Source organism: Pseudophryne corroboree (assembly GCF_028390025.1).
Source record: "Pseudophryne corroboree isolate aPseCor3 chromosome 11 unlocalized genomic scaffold, aPseCor3.hap2 SUPER_11_unloc_6, whole genome shotgun sequence".
Classification (NCBI taxonomy): domain Eukaryota; kingdom Metazoa; phylum Chordata; class Amphibia; order Anura; family Myobatrachidae; genus Pseudophryne; species Pseudophryne corroboree.
The window spans coordinates 24,197-46,527 of NW_026967482.1; the positions used below are offsets into that span (position 1 = coordinate 24,197).

General features: G+C 49.0%; 1 protein-coding gene across 1 annotated transcript in view; it reads right to left on the minus strand.

Annotated features, from left to right (window-relative positions):
* LOC134982199 (probable C-mannosyltransferase DPY19L3) overlaps positions 1-22,331 on the minus strand; it is a gene marked incomplete at its 3' end in the record, with an annotated part of 187,781 nt that overhangs the window by 15,358 nt on the left and 150,092 nt on the right. Inside the window, exon 7 of the mRNA XM_063948703.1 lies at positions 21,843-21,966. Coding sequence (XP_063804773.1) covers positions 21,843-21,966 — 124 coding nt within the window. The remainder of the gene's footprint in view (positions 1-21,842; positions 21,967-22,331) is intronic.

Sequence of the window (22,331 nt, forward strand, 5' to 3'; positions counted from 1 at the left end):
AGGCTCCGGTAGTAGTCTAATAATATCTAGGCTCCGGTAGTAGTCAAATAATGTCTAGGCTCCGGTAGTAGTCTAATAATATCTAGGCTCCGGTAGTAGTCTAATAATGTCTAGGCTCGGTAGTAGTCTAATAATGTCTAGGCCCGGTAGTAGTCTAATAATGTCTAGGATCCGCTAGTAGTCTAATAATGTCTAGGCTCCGGTAGTAGTCAAATAATGTCTAGGCTCCGGTAGTAGTCTAATAATGTCTAGGCTCCGGTAGTAGTCTAATAATGTCTAGGCTCCGGTAGTAGTCTAATAATGTCTAGGATCCGCTAGTAGTCTAATAATGTCTAGGCTCCGGTAGCAGTCAAATAATGTCTAGGCTCCGGTAGTAGTCTAATAATGTCTAGGATCCGCTAGTAGTCTAATAATGTCTAGAATCCGGTAGTAGTCTAATAATGTCTAGGCTCTGGTAGTAGTCTAATAATGTCTAGGCTCCGGTAGTAGTCTAATAATGTCTAGGCTCCGGTAGCAGTCTCATAATGTCTAGGCCCGGTAGTAGTCTAATAATGTCTAGGCTCCGGTAGCAGTCTCATAATGTCTAGGCCCGGTAGTAGTCTAATAATGTCTAGGCTCGGTAGTAGTCTAATAATGTCTAGGCTCCGGTAGTAGTCTAATAATGTCTAGGATCCGCTAGTAGTCTAATAATGTCTAGGCTCCGGTAGCAGTCTAATAATGTCTAGGCTCCGGTAGCAGTCTAATAATGTCTAGGCTCGGTAGTAGTCTAATAATGTCTAGGCTCCGCTAGTAGTCTAATAATGCCTAGGCTCCGGTAGCAGTCTAATAATGTCTAGGCTCCACTAGTAGTCTAATAATGTCTAGGCTCCGGTAGTAGTCTAATAATATCTAGGCTCCGGAAGCAGTCTAATAATGTCTAGGCTCCACTAGTAGTTTAATAATGTCTAGGCTCCGGTAGCAGTCTAATAATGTCTAGGCTCCGGTAGCAGTCTAATAATGTCTAGGCTCCGCTAGTAGTCTAATAATGTCTAGGCTCCGCTAGTAGTCTAATAATGTCTAGGCTCCGCTAGTAGTCTAATAATGTCTAGGCTCCGCTAGTAGTCTAATAATGTCTAGGCTCCGCTAGTAGTCTAATAATGTCTAGGCTCCACTAGTAGTCTAATAATGTCTAGGATCCGCTAGTAGTCTAATAATGTCTAGGATCCGCTAGTAGTCTACTAATGTCTAGGCTCCGGTAGTAGTCTAATAATGTCTAGGCTCCGGTAGTAGTCTAATAATGTCTAGGCTCGGTATTAGTCTAATAATGTCTAGGCTCCAGTAGTAGTCTAATAATGTCCAGGCTCGGTAGCAGTCTAATAATGTCTAGGCTCCGGCAGTAGTCTAATAATGTCTAGGCTCGGTAGTAGTCTAATAATGTCTAGGCTCCGGTAGTAGTCTAATAATGTCTAGGCTCCGGTAGTAGTCTAATAATGTCTAGGCTCCGGTAGCAGTCTAATAATGTCTAGGCTCGCTAATAATAATGTCTAGGCTCCGCTAGTAGTCTAATAATGTCTAGGCTCCGCTTGTAGTCTAATAACGTCTAGGCTCCGCTAGTAGTCTAATAATGTCTAGGCTCCGCTAGTAGTCTAATAATGTCTAGGCTCCGCTAGTAGTCTAATAATGTCTAGGCTCCGGTAGTAATCTAATAATGTCTAGGCTCCACTAGTAGTCTAATAATGTCTAGGCTCCGCTTGTAGTCTAATAATGTCTAGGCTCCGGAAGAAATCTAATAATGTCTAGGCTCCGGTAGCAGTCTAATAATGTCCAGGCTCGGTAGCAGTCTAATAATGTCTAGGCTCCGGTAGCAGTCTAATAATGTCTAGGCTCGCTAGTAGTCTAATAATGTCTAGGCTCCGCTAGTAGTCTAATAATGTCTAGGCTCCGGTAGCAGTCTAATAATGTCTAGGCTCCGCTAGCAGTCTAATAATGTCTAGGCTCCGCTAGTAGTCTAATAATGTCTAGGCTCCGCTAGTAGTCTAATAATGTCTAGGCTCGGTAGTAGTCTAATAATGTCTAGGCTCCGGTAGTAGTCAAATAATGTCTAGGCTCCGGTAGTAGTCAAATAATGTCTAGGCTCCGCTAGTAGTCTAATAATGTCTAGGCTCCGCTAGTAGTCTAATAATGTCTAGGCTCCGCTAGTAGTCTAATAATGTCTAGGCTCCGCTAGTAGTCTAATAATGTCTAGGCTCCGCTAGTAGTCAAATAATGTCTAGGCTCCGCTAGTAGTCACATAATGTCTAGGCTCCGGTTGTAGTCTCATAATGTCTAGGCCCGGTAGTAGTCTAATAATGTCTAGGCTCCGGTAGTAGTCTAATAATGTCTAGGCTCCGGTAGTAGTCTAATAATGTCTAGGCTCCGGTAGTAGTCTAATAATGTCTAGGCTCCGGTAGTAGTCTAATAATGTCTAGGCTCCGGTAGTAGTCTTATAATGTCTAGGCTCCGCTAGTAGTCTAATAATGTCTAGGCTCCGGTAGTAGTCTAATAATGTCTAGGCTCCGGTAGTAGTCTAATAATATCTAGGCTCCAGAAGTAATCTAATAATGTCTAGGCTCCGGTAGTAGTCTAATAATGTCTAGGCTCCGGTAGTAGTCTTATAATGTCTAGGCTCGGTAGTAGTCTTATAATGTCTAGGCTCGGTAGTAGTCTAATAATGTCTAGGCTCCGGTAGTAGTCTTATAATGCCTAGGCTCGGTAGTAGTCTAATAATGTCTAGGCTCCGGTAGTAGTCTTATAATGCCTAGGCTCGGTAGTAGTCTAATAATGCCTAGGCTCCGGTAGTAGTCTTATAATGTCTAGGCTCGGTAGTAGTCTAATAATGTCTAGGCTCCGGTAGTAGTCTTATAATGTCTAGGCTCGGTAGTAGTCTAATAATGTCTAGGCTCCGGTAGTAGTCTAATAATGTCTAGGCTCCGGTAGTAGTCTAATAATGCCTAGGCTCCGGTAGTAGTCTTATAATGCCTAGGCTCGGTAGTAGTCTAATAATGCCTAGGCTCCGGTAGTAGTCTAATAATGTCTAGGCTCCGGTAGTAGTCTTATAATGTCTAGGCTCCAGTAGTAGTCTAATAATGCCTAGGCTCGGTAGTAGTCTAATAATGCCTAGGCTCCGGTAGTAGTCTTATAATGTCTAGGCTCCGGTAGTAGTCTTATAATGTCTAGGCTCGGTAGTAGTCTTATAATGTCTAGGCTCGGTAGTAGTCTTATAATGTCTAGGCTCGGTAGTAGTCTAATAATGTCTAGGCTCCGGTAGTAGTCTTATAATGTCTAGGCTCCAGTAGTAGTCTAATAATGCCTAGGCTCGGTAGTAGTCTTATAATGTCTAGGCTCCGGTAGTAGTCTTATAATGTCTAGGCTCCAGTAGTAGTCTAATAATGTCTAGGCTCCGGTAGTAGTCTTATAATGTCTAGGCTCCAGTAGTAGTCTAATAATGCCTAGGCTCCGGTAGTAGTCTTGCACAGATTGGCTCATTGGCTGAATGTAATATGCATATAATGCCAGGAACTCAGAAATACTGTTCGTGCTCATTGGAAAAGAGACACTACAAGACACTGTGGTTGTGAATGTACAGCATTATCAGGAATAAGATCTTTAAAGAGGACTATTATGTATTTTCCCCGAAATACTACTTATCGTAGACAACATAAAGAAATACATTTTACACAAGATGTTTTATAATCATATATTCCAGAAGTTGAAGGGAGATAACGTTTATATTGTGTAATACTCAGTGCCAAGCTATAGAGAAGAGTCTGAAACTTTGTCAATGTTATAAATCGTTCACCTGGTTATTCAGCAATTGTGACCCTATCACCTCTCCCCAACTGCTAGGACTACAAGGACCAGCAACAAATAACACTTCTATGTGGCGGCAGAGGAAGAGATTTCAGAATCCAGTGCTCTGACATTGGGCCGGATTCAGAGGTGGAAGCAATTCTGATGATTGCACAGTTGAGCAACTATTTGCTACTGCGCATGCGAGAAAAGTCCTGAAATACCCTACAGCGCATGCATTCCCCTGACTGCAGAGGCCGCTGTTACGTAGGGAGTCGCTGGCATTTGATCTGGTGGCGTAAAACCTGCTGGCCCTCTTTTACCTTTTGGTAACCTCAACCCTATTGAGCCTTAGCTTCCACCACTTCTGATGGGAGGCTATTCCACCTATCCACTACCCCTTCTGTATATGACCCGAGAGGCCATGTCTAGAGGATTTCAGGAAGAGACACTGTCTGGCGCGCTGCACTTTCTTCTCCTGCGTCCTCACCACTGAGAACGGGCTGGGGAGGGCAGTGTCCTGCACACCAGCCATTAATGTTCTAGTAGGGGACTACAATACAATCTTACTTCTGGCTGATGATTTTCTTTTATTAAGGCCTAAGTGTCTCATCGAGTCAGTTACTTCACTTACTAATAGTGGATTTATTAAAGTGCGGGATTACAAAAGTGGAGGTGTTGCCCATAGCTATTGTCTTCTAGAAGTTTCCAGACACATAAGTAGAATCTGATTGGTTGCTATGGGCAACATCTCCACATTTGAAAACCAGCACTTCAGTAAATATAACCATTAACCCTAATTGTGAAACATACAAACTTGTCTCCCTGATATAACGTGGTAATGACACCAGCCATCTCCCAGATATAACGTGGTACTGACACAAACCGTCTCCCTGATATAACGTGGTAATGACACCAGCCGTCTCCCAGATATAACGTGGTAATGCCACCAGCCGTCTCCCAGATATAACGTGGTAATGACACCAGCCATCTCCCAGATATAACGTGGTACTGACACAAACCGTCTCCCTGATATAACGTGGTAATGACACCAGCCGTCTCTCCCAGATATAACATGGTACTGACAAACCGTCTCCCTGATATAACGTGGTAATGACACCAGCCGTCTCCCAGATATAACGTGGTAATGCCACCAGCCGTCTCCCAGATATAACGTGGTAATGTCACCAGCCGTCTCCCAGATATAACGTGGTACTGACACCAACCGTCTCCCAGATATAACGTGGTACTGACACCAGCCGTCTCCCAGATATGACGTGGTAATAACACCATCCGTCCCCCAGATATAACGTGGTAATAACACCATCCGTCTCCCAGATATAATGTAGTACTGACACCAACCGTCTCCCAGATATAACGTGGTAATGTCACCAACCGTCTCCCAGATATAACGTGGTACTAACACCAACCGCCCCCCCCCCCCCCCCCCCCCCCCAGATATAACGTGGTAATGTCACCAGCCATCTCCCAGATAGAACGTGATATAACGTGGTAATGACACCAACCTCTCCCAGATATAACGTGGTACTGACACCAACCGTCTCCCAGATATAACGTGGTACTGACACCAACCATCTCCCAGATATAACGTGGTACTGACACCAACCGTCTCCCAGATATAACGTGGTACTGACACCAGCCGTCTCCCAGATATAACGTGGTAATGACACCATCCGTCTCCCAGATATAACGTGGTACTGACACCAACCGTCTCCCAGATATAATGTGGTACTGACACCAACCGTCCACCAGATAATAGGATTTTAATACCTACCGGTAAATCCTTTTCTCTTAGTCCGTAGAGGATGCTGGGGACTCCAAAAGGACCATGGGGTATAGACGGGATCCGCAGGAGACATGGGCACACTATAAGACTTTGAATGGGTGTGAACTGGCTCCTCCCTCTATGCCCCTCCTCCAGACTTCAGTTAGAAAACTGTGCCCAGGGAGACGGACATTTCGAGAAAAGAATTTATTGTTTAAACACGGTGAGTGTCATACCAGCTCACACCTCGAACACGCCGCAGAACGTGGCATTCAATAGAACACCAGCTGACGGCACGGAAAACATACAGCAATATGCTGACCGAAAAAATGTAACACAACCTGTGTGTAAACACGACCAACAATAGCATACCGCATGCTATGGCATGAATAACGTCAGCAACAGACTTGACTGAAAAGAAACACCACATGAGTGTAACCACCAATAGCTGTAGATACAGTACGCACTGGGACGGGCGCCCAGCATCCTCTACGGACTAAGAAAAAAGGATTTACCGATAGGTATTAAAATCCTATTTTCTCATACGTCCTAGAGGATGCTGGGGACTCCAAAAGGACCATGGGGTTTATACCAAAGCTCCAGACCGGGCGGGAGAGTGCGGACAACTCTGCAGCACCGGTTGAGCATGAGGTCCCCATCATCCAGAGTATCAAACTTGTAGAACTCAGCAAAAGTGTTTGAACCCGACCAAGTAGCTGCTCGGCAAAGTTGAACCGCCGAAACTCCTCGGGCATCTGCCCCAAGAAGAGCCCACCTTCCTGCTAGAATGGGCCTTCACCGACTTCGGTACCGGCAATCCAGCCGTAGAATGAGCCTGCCGAATCGTATCACAGATCCAGCGTGTAACAGACTGCTTAGAAGCAGGGGCCCCACTATTGTTGGGAGCATACAGGATAAACAGAGAATCTGTTTCCCCAATCTCAGCCGTTCTGGCGACATAAATATTCAAAGCTCTGACTACGGGTGGTCTTCAGTATGCCGACTGACGGGATCCCGGCGCACAGTATACCGGCGCCGGGATCCCGACAGCCGGCATACCGACACTTATTCTCCCTCGTGGGGGTCCACGACCCCCCTGGAGGGAGAATAAAATAGCATGCACCGTGCCGTAGCGTGGCGAGCGCAGCGAGCCTGCAAGGGGCTCATTTGCGCTCACCACACTGTCGGTTAGCCGGCGGTCGGGCTCCCGGCGCCGGTATGCTGGTCGCCGGGAGCCCGACCGCCGGCATATCGTACTGAACCTCTGACTACATCGAGAGACTTCGAATCAGCCAAGGCTTAAGTAGCCCCAGGCACCACAATAGGCCGGTTCCTGTTAAACGCAGAAACCACTTTTGGCAGAAATTGTTGCCGAGTTCTCAATTCCGCTCTATCCACATGGAAGATCAAATAGGGGCTCTTGTGAGACAAAGCCGCCAATTCCGACACCCGCCTTGCGGACGCCAAGGCCAATAGCATGACCACCAAGTGAGAAATTTTTACCCAACCTTTTGTAAAGGTTCCACCCAGTGTGACACAAGAAACTGCAACACCACGTTAAAGGTCCTATGGTGCCACTGGGGGCCCAAATGGAGGTTGGATGTGCAGCACTTCTTTCACGAAAGTCTGAACTTCTGGAAAGGTGGCCAACTCTTTTTGAAAGAAAATTGATAAGGCCGAAATCTGCACTTTAATGGAGCCTAACTTTAGGCCCGCATCCACACCTGCTTGCAAAAAATTAAGATTTTAAACCTACCGGTAAATCTTTTTCTCCTAGTCCGTAGAGGATGCTGGGGACTCCGTAAGGACCATGGGGTATAGACGGGCTCCGCAGGAGACATGGGCACTCTAAGACTTTAGATGGGTGTGAACTGGCTCCTCCCTCTATGCCCCTCCTCCAGACTTCAGTTAAAGAACTGTGCCCAGAGGAGACGGACAGTACGAGGAAAGGATTTATGTTAATCTAAGGGCGAGATACATACCAGCCCACACCATACATACCGTACAACATGGAATATACCAACCAGTTAACAGTATGAACAAAACAGCATCAGCCAGAGACTGATCACAACTGTAACATAACCCTTATGTAAGCAACAACTATATACCAGCCTTGCAGAAATATGTCCGCACTGGGACGGGCGCCCAGCGTCCTCTACGGACTAGGAGAAAGATTTACCGGTAGGTTTAAAATCTTATTTTCTCTTACGTCCTAGAGGATGCTGGGGACTCCGTAAGGACCATGGGGATTATACCAAAGCTCCAAACCGGGCGGGAGAGTGCAGATGACTCTGCAGCACCGATTGAGCAAACAGTAGGTCCTCCTCAGCCAGGGTATCAAACTTTTTTGCAAAAGTGTTTGAGCCCGACCAAGTAGCTGCTCGGCACAGCTGTAATGCCGAGACACCTCGGGCAGCCGCCCAAGAAGAGCCCACCTTCCTAGTGGAATGGGCCTTTACCGAATTTGGTAACGGCAATGGCGCCGTAGAATGAGCCTGCTGAATCGTGTTACAGATCCAGCGAGCAATAGTCTGCTTAGAAGCAGGAGCGCCAACCTTGTTGGCTGCATACAGGACAAACAGTGCCTCTGTTTTCCTAACTCGAGCCGTCCTGGCTACATACATTTTTAAGGCCCTGACTACATCAAGGGACTCGGAATCCTCCAAGTCACCCCTAGCCACAGGCACCACAATAGGTTGGTTCATATGGAACGACGAAACCACCTTAGGTAGAAATTGAGGACGCGTTCTCAACTCCGCTCGATCCAAATGGAAAATCAGATAGGGGCTCTTGTGAGACAAAGCCGCCAATTCAGACACCCGCCATGCAGATGCCAAGTCCAACAACATGACCACTTTCCAAGTGAGAAATTTCAACTCCACCGTTTGTAGAGGTTCAAACCAGTGTGATTTAAGGAACCGTAACACCACGTTATGGTCCCACGGTGCCACTGGGGGCACAAAAGGAGGTTGGATGTGCAGCACTCCCTTTACAAAAGTCTGGACTTCTGGGAGAGAAGCCAATTCCTTCTGAAAGAATATAGATAAGGCCGAAATCTGCACCTTAATGGAGCCTAACTTAAGGCCCATATCCACTCCTGTCTGTAGAAAGTGGAGAAAACGCCCCAGCTGAAAATCCTCCGTAGGAGCATGCTTGGCCTCACACCAAGAGATATATTTCCTCCAGATACGGTGATAATGCTTCGCCGTTACCTCCTTCCTAGCTTTGATTAGAGTACGGATGACTTCCCCCGGAATACCTTTCCTAGCTAGGATTTGGTGTTCAACCACCATGCCGTCAAACGTAACCACGGTAAGTCTTGGAACACACAGGGCCCCTGTTGCAACAGGTCCTCCCTCGGAGGAAGAGGCCACGGATCTTCCGCAATCATTTCCTGAAGATCTGAATACCAGGCCCTTCGAGGCCAATCTGGAACAATGAGTATTGTCTGCACTCTTGTTCGTCTTATGATTCTCAATATTTTTGAGATGAGTGAAAGTGGAGGGAACACATAGACCGACTGAAACACCCACGGTGTCACTAGTGCGTCCACCACCACTGCCTGAGGGTCCCTCGACCTGGAACAATGCGTCCGAAGCTTTTTGTTGAGGCGTGACGCCATCATGTCTATTTCAGGAAGTCCCAAACGACTTGTTATTTCTGCAAAGACCTCTTGATGAAGTCCCCACTCTCCTGCATGGAGATCGTGTCTGCTGAGGAAGTCTGCTTCCCAGTTGTCCACTCCCGGAATGAAGACAGCTGACAGAGCGCTTACATGATTTTCCGCCCAGCGAAGAATCCTGGTGGCTTCTGCCATTGCTGCTCTGCTCCTTGTCCCGCCCTGGCGGTTTACATGCGCCACGGCTGTGACGTTGTCTGATTGGATCAGAACGGGTAGGTTGCGAAGAAGACTCTCCGCCTGTTGCAGGCCGTTGTATATGGCCCTTAATTCTAGCACATTGATGTGTAGACACGCCTCCTGGCTTGACCATATTCCCTGAAAATTTCTTCCTTGTGTGACAGCTCCCCACCCTCGGAGGCTCGCGTCCGTGGTCACAAGAACCCAATCTTGAATGCCGAACCTGCGACCCTCTAGAAGGTGAGCACTCTGGAGCCACCACAGGAGAGAGACCCTGGCCTTGGGGGACAGGCTTATCCTCTGATGTATCTGTAGATGGGACCCTGATTATATGTCCAGAAGGTCCCACTGAAAAGTTCTTGCATGGAACCTGACGAACGGAATGGCCTCGTAGGCCGCCACCATTTTTCCCAATACTCGAGTGCATTGATGAACTGACACTCTTTTTGGTTTCAGCAGGTCCTTGACCATGCTCTGGAGTTCCTGGGCTTTTTCCATTGGGAGAAAAACCCGCTTTTTTTCCGTGTCCAGAACCATGCCCAAAAATGACAGCCGAGTCGTCGGAACCAACTGCGACTTCGGCAGATTTAGAATCCAGCCGTGTTGCTGTAGTACTCTCAGGGAGAGAGACACGCTTTTTAGTAACTGATCTCTCTCTCTCGGCATAACACACCTGACTCTATAATGAGAATTACTGGTGAATGTGAGATAAGGTCACATGACCGCTATGTTTATGCCTGTTTAAATGATTATTTTCTTTAATAATCATGTATAATTAAATTTGTGATGATAATTTTAGGACTGTCTTCTTGAAAATAGATGATGATTTTTATTTCTAACTCTGGATCAGTTAATTAAATTAGAATTAACACAGCTGCAATGTGAAGCACTTATTAGTGAGGTATAAAAATGGCTCAGAATGAATCTGAGGTTTACTTCTGAAGAAGCTGAGCGACCTGGCTCAGGGAAACGCGTTAAGGCACTGCTGTGGAATCCTAACCTTTGTCCAGTTTGATCCAGATAAGGACTATTTTGCACACTTGGATTTCCAAGGACTTCACCTGCAAACCACTCCTTTTAGCACAACCAGCAAGATTATGGAAACCCCTTGAATATCTGCACAGACGAGCAATCATCCCCATCTTTACATGGAACTGTGTGAGAGGTACTATTAAGGGTATTACCAGCTGACTGCACAAATAATTCTAAGGAGGAGGAAATCTGCACTTTAATAAGTCCGGGATCACTAAAATAATGGTTGGGTCCTTTCCAGCAATTTGAATCAATATTACCTCAGAGCCAATTCTTATTTTTGATTTTATCTTATATTTTATTTTATATTTTAATTGTATGGTTAATTCTTAATACCTTCATCTTCACGTTTTTAATTCATGTGATAATTATGTTTATTAAAATTTACAACTGATCCAGTGGCAATTGATTTATTGAATAATTGGCCATACAACTCCTAGCGGTGGTACCCCATTGCATATTGTTTATTTTCTAGCGGGGTCTGACAAACCCCTTCCAGCTGCTGTGGTATCTCTAGTGGGTAACATATCTATTTCCTTTGATCTCTTGATCTTGCCTTTGTCAGGAGATCGTCCAAGTATGGAATAATTGTGACCCCCTGCCTGCGCAGGAGCACCATCATTTCCGCCATCACCTAGGTGAAAATTCTCGGGGCCGTGGAAAGCCCAAACGGCAACGTCTGAAACTGGTAATGACAATCCTGTACAGCGAATCTCAGGTACGCCTGATGAGGAGGATATATGGGGACATGAAGGTAAGCATCCTTTATGTCTAGTGACACCATAAAATCTCCCCCTTCCAGGCTGGAGATCACTGCCCGGAGAGATTCCATCTTGAATTTAAACCTTTTCAAATATAGGTTTAGGGATTTTAGATTCAGGATAGATCTGACCGAGCCATCCGGCTTCGGGACCACAAATAGGGTTGAATAAAACCCTTTTTCCTGTTGTCCTAGGGGAACCTTGATAATCACCTGCTGTTGACACAGCTTTTGTATGGCAGCTGAAACTATTTCCCTCTCTGGGGGAGAAGCTGGCAAGGCCGATTTGAAAAATCGGTGTGGAGGCACATCTTCGAACTCCAGTTTGTAGCCTTGGGATACAATTTCGATCACCCAAGGATCCAAATCCGACTGAACCCAGCCCTGGCTGAAGAGATGAAGACGTGCCCCCACCGGTGCGGACTCCCCCCAGCGGAGCCCCAGCGTCATGCGGTGGATTTTGTAGAGGCTGGGGAGGATTTTTGTTCCTGGGAACTGGCTGTAGCTGGTGTTCTTTTCCCTCTACCTCTGGCGAGGAAGGAAGAGCCCTGACCCTTTTTGAACTTATGTGACCGAAAGGACTGCATCTGGTATTGAGGTGTTTTCTTTTGCTGTGGGGGAACATAAGGCAAAAAAGAAGACTTACCCGCGGTAGCTGTGGAAACCAGGTCCGCGAGGCCCTCCCCAAATAAAACTTCACCTTTTGTAAGGCAAAGCCTCCATATGTCTCTTTGAGTCAGCATCACCTGTCCATTGACTGGTCCACAGGGACCTTCTAGCAGAAACTGCCATGGCATTGGCTCGTGAACCCAACAGCCCAATATCTCTCGCAGCCTCTCTCATATATAACGCTGTGTCCTTAATGTGACCCAAGGTCAACAAAATACTATCCTTATCTAAGTTGTCAATGTCCGATGACAAGTTATCTACCCACGCTGCAATTGCGCTACCAACCCATGCCGACGCTACTGCAGGCCTGAGTAGGGCTCCCATGTGTGCATAAATTGATTTTAAGGTAGTTTCCTGCCTGCGATCCGCAGGATCCTTTAGGGCCGCCGTATCCGAGGACGGTAGCGCCACCTTTTTGGATAAGCGCGTTAAGGCCTTGTCCACCGTGGGCGAGGATTCCCACCATAACCTGTCCTTTGAGGGGAAAGGATACGCCATAATAATTCTCTTGGGAACCTGCAGTCTCTTGTCTGGAGTTTCCCAAGCCTTTTCAAATAAAGCGTTCAGCTCATGAGATGGGGGAAACGTTACCTCAGGTTTCTTCCCCTTAAACATGCAGACCCTCGTGTCAGGGACAGAGGAATCCTCTGTGATATGCAAAACATCTTTTATTGCAATAATCATATATTGAATACTCTTGGCCACTCTTGGGTGTAACCTCGCATCATCATAGTCGACACTGGAGTCAGAATCTGTGTCGGTATCAGTGTCTGCTACCTGGGAAAAGGGACGTTTATAGGACCCTGAAGGGTCTTGTGACACAGTAACAGCCATGGATTGACTCCCTGCTTTGTCCTTGGACTCTGCTTTGCCCAATCTTTTATGCGATAAAGTCACATTTGCATTTAACACCACCATCTGCTCTGCATCCTCCCTAGACGAGCCTTCCGCTTCAGACATGTCGACACACACGTACTGACACCCCCACACACACTGGGATTTATGAATATGGGAACAGCCCCCCAATAAGGCCCTTTGGAGAGACAGAGAGAGAGTATGCCAGCACACACCCAGCGCCACTAGACACTGAAAACACAGTCCCAGCCTATATAGCGCTTTTTTATATATATGATTTGCGCCAAATAAATGTGCCCCCCCCCCTCTTTTTTTGTCCTGTTACTTGGTTCAGCAGGGGAGAGTCCGGGAGCAGCGTCTCTGCAGCATGCTGTGGAGAAAAATGGCGCTGGTTAGTGCTGGAGGATCAAGCCCCGCCCCCTCGACGGCGGGCTTCGGTCCCGCTCATTTTTTTATACTGGCGGGGGTTTTATAATATACTGCCTCCGCAGTATCTAACAATGGTGCCAGTCTTATTTGAGGTAATTATTGCTGCCCAGGGTGCCCCCCCCCCCCTGCGCCCTGCACCCTTGCTGTGCCTGTGTCTGTGTGGGAGCAACAGCGCGCAGCGCGACCTCTGCGCGGTACCTCAGTGAAGAACTGAAGTCTTCTGCCGCCTGTGAAGTCTTCTTTCTTCATATACTTACCCGGCTTCTATCTTCCGGCTCTGTGAGGAGGACGGCGGCGCGGCTCCGGGACGAACAGCGAGGACGACACCTGTGTTCCGACCCTCTGGAGCTAACGGTGTCCAGTAGCCTAAGACGCAGAGCCTATCAGTAAAGTAGGTCTGCGTCTCTCCCCTCAGTCCCACGAAGCAGGGAGCCTGTTGCCAGCAGTGCTCCCTGAAAATAAAAAACCTAACAAAAGTCTTTTCAGAGAAACTCAGTAGAGCTCCCCTGCAGTGCATCCAGTCTGCCTGGGCACAGGATCTAACTGAGGTCTGGAGGAGGGGCATAGAGGGAGGAGCCAGTTCACACCCATCTAAAGTCTTAGAGTGCCCATGTCTCCTGCGGAGCCCGTCTATACCCCATGGTCCTTACGGAGTCCCCAGCATCCTCTAGGACGTAAGAGAAATGGAGAAAACGACCCAGCTGAAATTCCTCCGTAGGAGCCTTCTTGGATTCACACCAAGACACATACTTCCTCCAAATACGGTGGTAAAGCTTCACCGTTACTTCTTTCCTAGCCTGAAGCAATGTGGGAATGACTTCACCGGCAATACCCTTTCGGGCTAGGATATGGCGTTCAACCGCCAAGCCGTCAAATGCAGCCCCGGTAAGTCTTGATACACGCCCGGTCCTTGCTGTAACAGGTCCTCTCGTAGAGGAAGAAGCCAGGGATCTTCTATGAGTAAGTCTTGAAGATCTGGATACCAAGCCCTCCTTGGACAGACCGGAATAATGAGGATCGCCTGAACCTTTGTTTTTCTTAAGTTTATCACCTTCGGAAAGAGTGAAAGTGGAGGGAACAGATAGACCGACTGAAACACCCAAGGTGTCACGAGGGCGTCCACTGCTATAGCTTGAGTGTCCCTTGACCTGGAACAATATCCCTGAAGTTTCTTGTTGAGGCGAGACGCCATCATGTCTAATCGAGGAATTCCCCAAAGACTTGTCACTTCTGCGAAAACTTCTTGAAGACCCAACTCTCCTGGATGGAGATCGTGTCTGCTGAGGAAGTCTATTTCTCCGTTGTCTTCACCCGGAACGACGACCTCTAGAGCGTTTACATGCCTTTCCTCTCATTGGAAACTTTTGCGGCTTCTACCATTTCCACTTTGTTCCTCGTTCCGCCCTAGTGGCTTACTTACGCCACTGCTGTTTAGTCGTCCGACAGAATTAAGACAGGCCGAACACGACGAGATGTTCCGTTGTAGATAGCTCTTAATTCAAGAAAGCTTATTGCAGACAAGCTTCCCGGCTTGACCTTTTCCCCTGGAAATTCTTCCCCTGGAAAGACTTCTCCCCCGCCTCGGAGACTTGTATCCATGGACACCAGGATCTTATCCTGGAACCCGAACCTTCGTCCCTCTAGGAGGTGAGAACTGTGAAGCCACCACAGGAGATATATCCTGGTCCTGGAAAATAGGATTATTTTCCGGTGCATGTGCAGGTAAGACCCGGACCACATGGCCAACTGGTCCCGCAAAAACAACTCTGGCATTTGACCTGCTCACTGAATGGCCTCGTAGGCCGCAACCATCTTCTGCATCAACGGAACGTATCGACGGGTTTACACTGTTGCAAATCTGATCCGACTCTGGATCATCAGATCTCTTTCCACAGGAAAAAACAAACTCTTAACAGATCAGTATCTAATCTTATTCCCAACTCCGACCTCTGCGTCGTTGGGATCAACAGCGATTCTTTGTGTTGAAGAACTGTCAGAGAGAAACAACGAATTGTACCACTTGACCTCGCCGTAGTCAGGAGAGCGTCCCAGTACAGAATAATAATGGCTCTTACTATAGAAGGACCACCATCATACTGCCATCACTCCGGTGAAATGGCAATGACAATCCTGAATAGCCAAACCAGGTAAGCTTAATGCGGATGACCGCATTTAAACCCTCTTTCTTCTTTTACAGGTTGGAGATTCCTGCCCTGAGAGATTCCATCTTGTAGTCCAATTTCTTGAGTAGAAATCTTTTTTGGGATTGTTCTGACCGAGCTGTCCGGACTCAGAAGCATGAAAAAGCTTCTTTTTTGTTTTGTTTTGTGACATGGACAGCAGGACAGTGTCCTGATCCTGACCCAACTCTTGTATGGCGTCGCATACTACCTCTCCAGAGGAGAATCGGTAAGATCTATTTGAAAACTCAGTGAGGGGAATCATTTGTAAAACTTGAGTATGTCCCCCTTTGGACTCTATTCTTAACTCACTGTGTCAAGTCCATTCCAGGACTGACTGAAGAGAATTAGACGAGTTCCCACCGGTGTGGGCTCCAGCAAGATAGACCCAGCGACCTGCGGTGGATGTGGTAGAAACAGAGGACGATATCAGGTTCTGCGAAGTTGAAAAGGCTGCAGACCTCTTACCTTTTCACCTTCCTCTACCTGCAAAGAAGGGGAATAAAAACGGTATCCAACCGGTCAAAATGACTGCATTCCACAACAAATGCGTCACCAACCGTTGTGATGGAACATAGCACAAGAAGGTAGACTTACCAGTGGTATCTGCTGAGATCAAATTAATAAAGTCATCCCCAAACCAGATTATCCCTTCATAGGGAAGATACTCCATACCTCTTGTAGTCGCATGGCAGCAAGCTGCAATGTTCTAGATAAGACCCAAGGAATATAACAAGGTAACCGACCATTTCTGAATACAAGCACTCCCCCAATGCTTATGTAATGCGGGTGTGGTATTGAAAGTCGACAGTAACTAGGTCGAAAATGTCTAGGTCGACCACTATTGGTCGACAGTAACTAGGTCGACATGTTCTAGATCGACAGGTCAAAAGGTCGACATGAGCTTTTAATGTTATTTTGGTGTCGTTTTCTTTGTAGAGTGACCGGGAACCTCAATTAGTGCACCGCTTCGCTCGCCATGCTTCGGGCATGGTGCCTTCCCTCCGCTACCGCTTCGCTCGGCACAGATTACCGTTCCAATCATAGTCCACGTGGATCGTTAAGTATGAAAAGGTTCAAAAAAAGGAAAAAATTGTGAAAAACTCATGTCGACCTTTTGACCTGTCGACCTAAAGACCCTGTCGACCTAGACACCCTGTCGACCTAGTTACTGTCGACCAATAGTGGTCGACCTAGACATTGTCGACCTAGTTACTGTCGACTTTCAATCCGGATCCCATGTAATGCAAATATCATCAAAGCATATAATTAAAATATCACTCAGCTTCCTGTATACGATCCTTTGTGACAGGGCCCCGTGCAGACCAGGGGTTGACATTCACTTTATTCTATCCACGGCGGGAGAAGAATAAACACTCGGACTCCTCGTGAGGAGTCGAGACCATCTTGTCACGGCTGACCTAGAGCTTTATCAACAGAGCGACCAGCACATGAGAAAGAATACCTTTACTTCAGCATTCATAATCAATTGTAATATAAATGTACACATATCTATAGATACACATCTCATACACATATATATATATATATAATATCTGTCAGGAACATCAGGGTCCCTAGTGACATGAATGTGTTCTAAATGTGTATGAACATGTACTGAATGCCAATGTTGTGGACCTAATCAGGAAACATTATGGCCGACATAGAACATAGTATTCGTGTCGACAACAGGGAGTAGTAACTGGGCAAAATAACATTTTTGTGACCCCGAGGAGTCTGAGGGAAACATATACCTAATTTCACTAGGACGCCCCCAGAAATACTATCACTTCTGTGCTCGAGCTACAGCTCAATGCAGACGTACCATCTCCTATATAATAGCCCAGATCTGTGACTTTGTGATTCATTTGCTAACGCTGGGCGGAGTCACAACAGTGGGCGGAGTTAGTCAAATGAGTCACAGATCTGGCCATATCTACAGGAGACTAGGAGCAGAAGCAGATAGTATGGGCATGGCACAGGCAGGGGTGCATACCTCCCAGCTTTCTTCAGACAGAAGGAGGGACACACACTCGGCGAAAAGGGGGCGTGGCTTCACGGTAGGGCTCCCGTTTTCGTCAGTGAGGTGGCATGCCCAGCGCTCTGTGAGCTGCTGGCATGCCCCCAGGGGCTGATTATGAGTCTGGGGGGGCCAGGGCACTTGAGACAGGGGAGCCCTATCTCATTGCTGTGCCTGCTGTGGGTTGGGGGCGTGGCCTAATCGCGGGACGCGAGGCCACGCCCCCTTACGCAAATTCCGGTTGTTGTTTTTTTTTTTTTTTTTTATGGAATTTTGGCCCCTCAGCTAGGGGTAAATCCAGAGGAGGTGGTCGCTCCCCTCTACACACCCGCACAGGCAGAAGAAAGCAGGGAGACTGCTGCCTACCTGCAACACCACAGACCTGCCAACACGCAGCAGCTGACAGTAGCACAATGCTGCCGTTGTTGCTGGCAGGACGGGGGGGGGGGGGGGGGGGGGGCTTTTGAGCTGGGACAGAGCTACTCGAGCCGGGGGGCCCCCTAAAACTGTGGGGCCAACGGTACGTACCCCCTGCCCCCCCCCCCCCTTAATCCGGCTCTGCTGCTGGAACCCCCCCTTAATCCATACCCCCTGATGCCCCCTCTCCCTCTGTCTCCACTATTCACTGCTGCTCTGCTAAGCAGAACAGCGAGTACAGGAGCTTTCCAACTGACCCCCCCCCCGTTGCCGCGGGACACTGCGACCCGCGGGTGGGACAGCGGGACAGACCCCAGAAAATGGGACTGTCCCACGAAAATCGGGACATTTGGGAGGTATGGGGGTGTGTGAGGGGGTATGCCGTACAGACAGACGGGCACCAGCTCACTGTGTGCTTGACCCCCCCCCTCTCTGGCGCGGAGGAGCGTCACTTTCTGGCACACTCCACGCTTCTTAGCTGCAGTTTTGTGGGGCACCTGCCGCTGTGCAGGTTCCGTACTGCCTCTGTTATCTCCAGCCCCGGCAACCCCACCGCTAGCTGCAGCGCTGCCACCCACAGTGAGGTGCGCCCAGCCCCTTCACACACTTTAGCCGGCGGGTAACGCTGCAGAAGTCCGAGCTGCTTGCAGGCTCCGACCCCCTCCTCCCTCCAGCCGCAGCATCTCCTGGGGGCTAACCAGTCACTCCCAGTCTCCCCTTACCACAGTGCCCGGCAGCTGCGCGAGGTCTGCGGTGTGTGACTGAGGAGGGGGGGAGGGATGCGGACGGGCAGAGGAAGCAGGACTCCAGCCTAAGAGAGTCAGCCATGCCAAGTCTCCACCAGCAGCAGATCCCAACAGGTTGGAGTGGAACAGCAGCAGCCAGCAGCAGTGACTCCGGTAAGACACATCTGTCTGTCACCACTGTTTTGTCCCTAATACCAATCTCTCCCGTGCCCTGTGTTCTGTCATGTCCCTGTCACCCCTGGCCTTGCCCTGCCACCCTTATCCTGGCCCTTTCACCCTTATCCTGGCCCTGTCACCCTTATCCTGGCCCTGTCACCCTTATCCTGGCCCTTTCACCCTTATCCTGGCCCTTTCACCCTTATGCTGGCCCTGTCACCCTTATGCTGGCCCTGTTACCCCTATCCTGGCCCTGTTACCCCTGTGCTTGCCCTGTCAACCCTATACTGGCCCTGTCACCCCTGTCCTGTTCCTGCCACCCCTACCCTGGCCTGTCACCCCTATCCTGTCCCTGTCATTTCTGTCCTGGCCCCGTCGCCCCTGTCCTGGCCCCGTCACCCCTTTTCTGACCCTGTCACCCCTGTCCTGGCCCCGTCAACCCTGTTCTGACCCTGTCACCCCTGTCCTGGCCCTGTTACTGCATACCCTCCAACTACCTTTTTGGCAGGTACAGTACCCGCAGCGCCTCCAGACCTCTCCCCAATGCACCACACCTCCGCACCTTCCCCTCCACCCCTCCCCCACACGCTGTGCCTCCAGACCCCCTACACCACCCGCGGCTCCAACTCCTCCGCCCCTTCACCACCCACAGCACCTCCAGGCCCCCTCCACCATCCACCCCCTTTATATGTCTCCCCCCACACCTGCCCCCCTCCACCCGCAGCATCTGCAGACACCCTCCTCCATCCGTGGTCCCCCTCTCACCAACCCCTCCCCCACCAATGGCACCACCGCACCTGCCCCTCCACCACCAGCAGCACCTCCGGACCGCCTTCCCTACGCGCCACACCACCCGTACCTGCCCCTCCCCTACCCATGGCGCCTGCGGACCCCTACCCCACCCCCGGCACTCCCGCCCCTTCCCATCCCACAGCACCACCGAAACCCTTCACCCATCCACAACATCCCCACACCTGCCCCTCTCCCACCCATGGCACCCCTGCCCCTCCCCCACCTGCAGTGCCTCCGGACCCCTCCCCAATCTGCATCCCCCATTCCTCTGCCCCTCCCCCACCCGCAGCACCTCCCGACTCTTCCCCATCCGGGCCCCACCCCCACTTCTGCCCCCCCTCCACCTGCAGCATCTACAGACACCATCCGCAGTCCCCCCCGCACCCGCTACATTCTGTACATCGTGCCCTGCAGGTGCTGTTCACGCCGTCGCAAGGGGCTGCGCCTCCTTCACCATCGCACGCCCTTTCATTGTGCAATATTTAACCACTAACAAAGGAATGCAGGTAATACTTTATATAATACAAATATTGAACCCCAGAAAGGCATGCAAGGGTTAAGGGGGCGTAGCCCCTTGCGACGGTGTGAAGAGCGCCCGTAGGGCGCGATGAAGCACCTAGTACATATATATATATACATACAGGTATAGGTTTTTCACATTATTTCACACCCAGTCATAATAGTGGGTGCCGACAGGGTCACCCACTTACGTCTGTGTCTCCCAAACAGTGCTTACTTTGGAAAAGCTTACAACTACTGACATGCTGACACTTAATCTCATGAATCAAGTACCATCTGGAGTCGGCAATGCCGACAGAGGGATTCCCATATCTGTTTGTGGTAGAGCACTCACACATGTCGACACACGTGTACTAAACACCCACCAACATTGCTAAAATGGCCATATTTCTGACAGGGAAAACACAGACACTTTAACCAACTCATTTTACATACGCTCATTATATATAAATATATATAGTGCTTCATGCTTGAACCCATATTGCACTATATAACTGTGCCCCCCCTCATTTTACACTGTTAGCTGTTTAACAGTGTTTTGGCGGGCCCAGCATCTCTGAGAGGAGAAAATGGCGCTGTATAGAGTTGAGGGCTAAGCCACACCCCCTTCTCGGCACGCTTCAGTCCCGTTATTTTTGCATATTTTTATATTGGCGGGGGTCAGTATACAGTGCCTATGCACTGTATATCACTTTGCCAGGTCATATCTAAGAGGTATATTGCTGCCCAGGGCGCCCTGCACCCTTGTAGTGCCGCTTGTGTGTGGGAGCAATGGCGCGCAGCACGACCGCTGCGCGGTACCTCAGAGATCCTGAAATCTTCTGCCGCCACTGAAGTCTTCTGTTCTTCTAATACTCACCCGGCTTCTTTCTTCTGGCTTTGTGAGGGGGGTGATGGCGCGGCTCCGGGAACGAGCAGCTAGGCGAACCAAGTGATCAGACCCTCAGGAGCTAATGGTGTCCAGTAGCCGAGAAGCAGAGCCTTGAAACTCACAGAAGTAGGTCTGCTCCTCTCCCCTCAGTCCCACGATGCAGGGAGCCTGTTGCCAGCAGGTCTGCCTGAAAATAATAAACCTAACAAAAGTCTTTCCAGAGAAACTCAGTAGAGCTCCCCTAGTGTGTGTCCAGTCACTCCTGGGCACAAAGTCTGACTGAGGTCTGGAGGAGGGGCATAGAGGGAGGAGCCAGTTCACACCCATTCAAAGTCTTATAGTGTGCCCATGTCTCCTGCGGATCCCGTCTATACCCCATGGTCCTTTTGGAGTCTCCAGCATCCTCTAGGACGTATGAGAAATAACATGATAATGACACCAATCGTCCACCAGATATAACATGATAATGACAATAGCAGTTTCCAGATATTATGTGATAAAGAAAACACCCCAACCCCTATATGTTATAATGAATAAAGGCCACGCCTTATACGGTTTCCCCCAGGATATGGGCAGGGTAAGGTGCTTGAAAAAGGGAGAGCGGCCGGCCATGGAGTGGGCGCGACACCACCAGTGTCACTGTTGGGGGCAGTCCGGCCCCCTCACCGTCACTAATGGCGGCGTTCCCCAGTCATGGCCTCACTGATGGGTGCGTGCCCAGCTCCTATGGAGGTTCTATGCTTCCCGCAAGCATTCCCCTTAATGTGAATAGATGTCGTGCGCGTGCGGCAGGCTAATTTAGCAGGACAGGGAGCATTTTGCCCTTTAAAAAGATCAGGGCAGGCGTGGCGCCCTGCTAAAACATCCTAGCGTGAAGACTACTGTATATAATGTGATAATGAAAGCAGCCCATCCCCCAAATAAAATGCCACGATGGCTCTTACCTCCTTTACAGGTGACAAATCAGGTCTCAGGTAATAGGAAATTCCCGCTATCTGCACGGCTAGAAATGGCAGCGCCCAGTTCTCTCTAAGGGGAATGGTAAACTCAACCCGCGTCGTCTCCACTCTGTCCAATACAAAGGTAACATTGGATCAGAACTAAAGCGTCTACAGGTAAAACTCTGAGTGCATAGGGGAGTAAGTGACAAATACAGCGCTCCATCATAGGGGAGACAGTGACAAATACAGCGCTCCAGCATAGGGGAGACAGTGACAAATACAGCGCTCCAGCATAGGGGAGACAGTGACAAATACAGCGCTCCAGCATAGGGGAGACAGTGACAAATACAGCGCTCCATCATAGGGGAGACAGTGACAAATACAGCGCTCCATCATAGGGGAGACAGTGACAAATACAGCGCTCCAGCATAGGGGAGAAAGTGACAAATACAGCGCTCCAGCACAGGGGAGACAGTGACAAATACAGCGCTC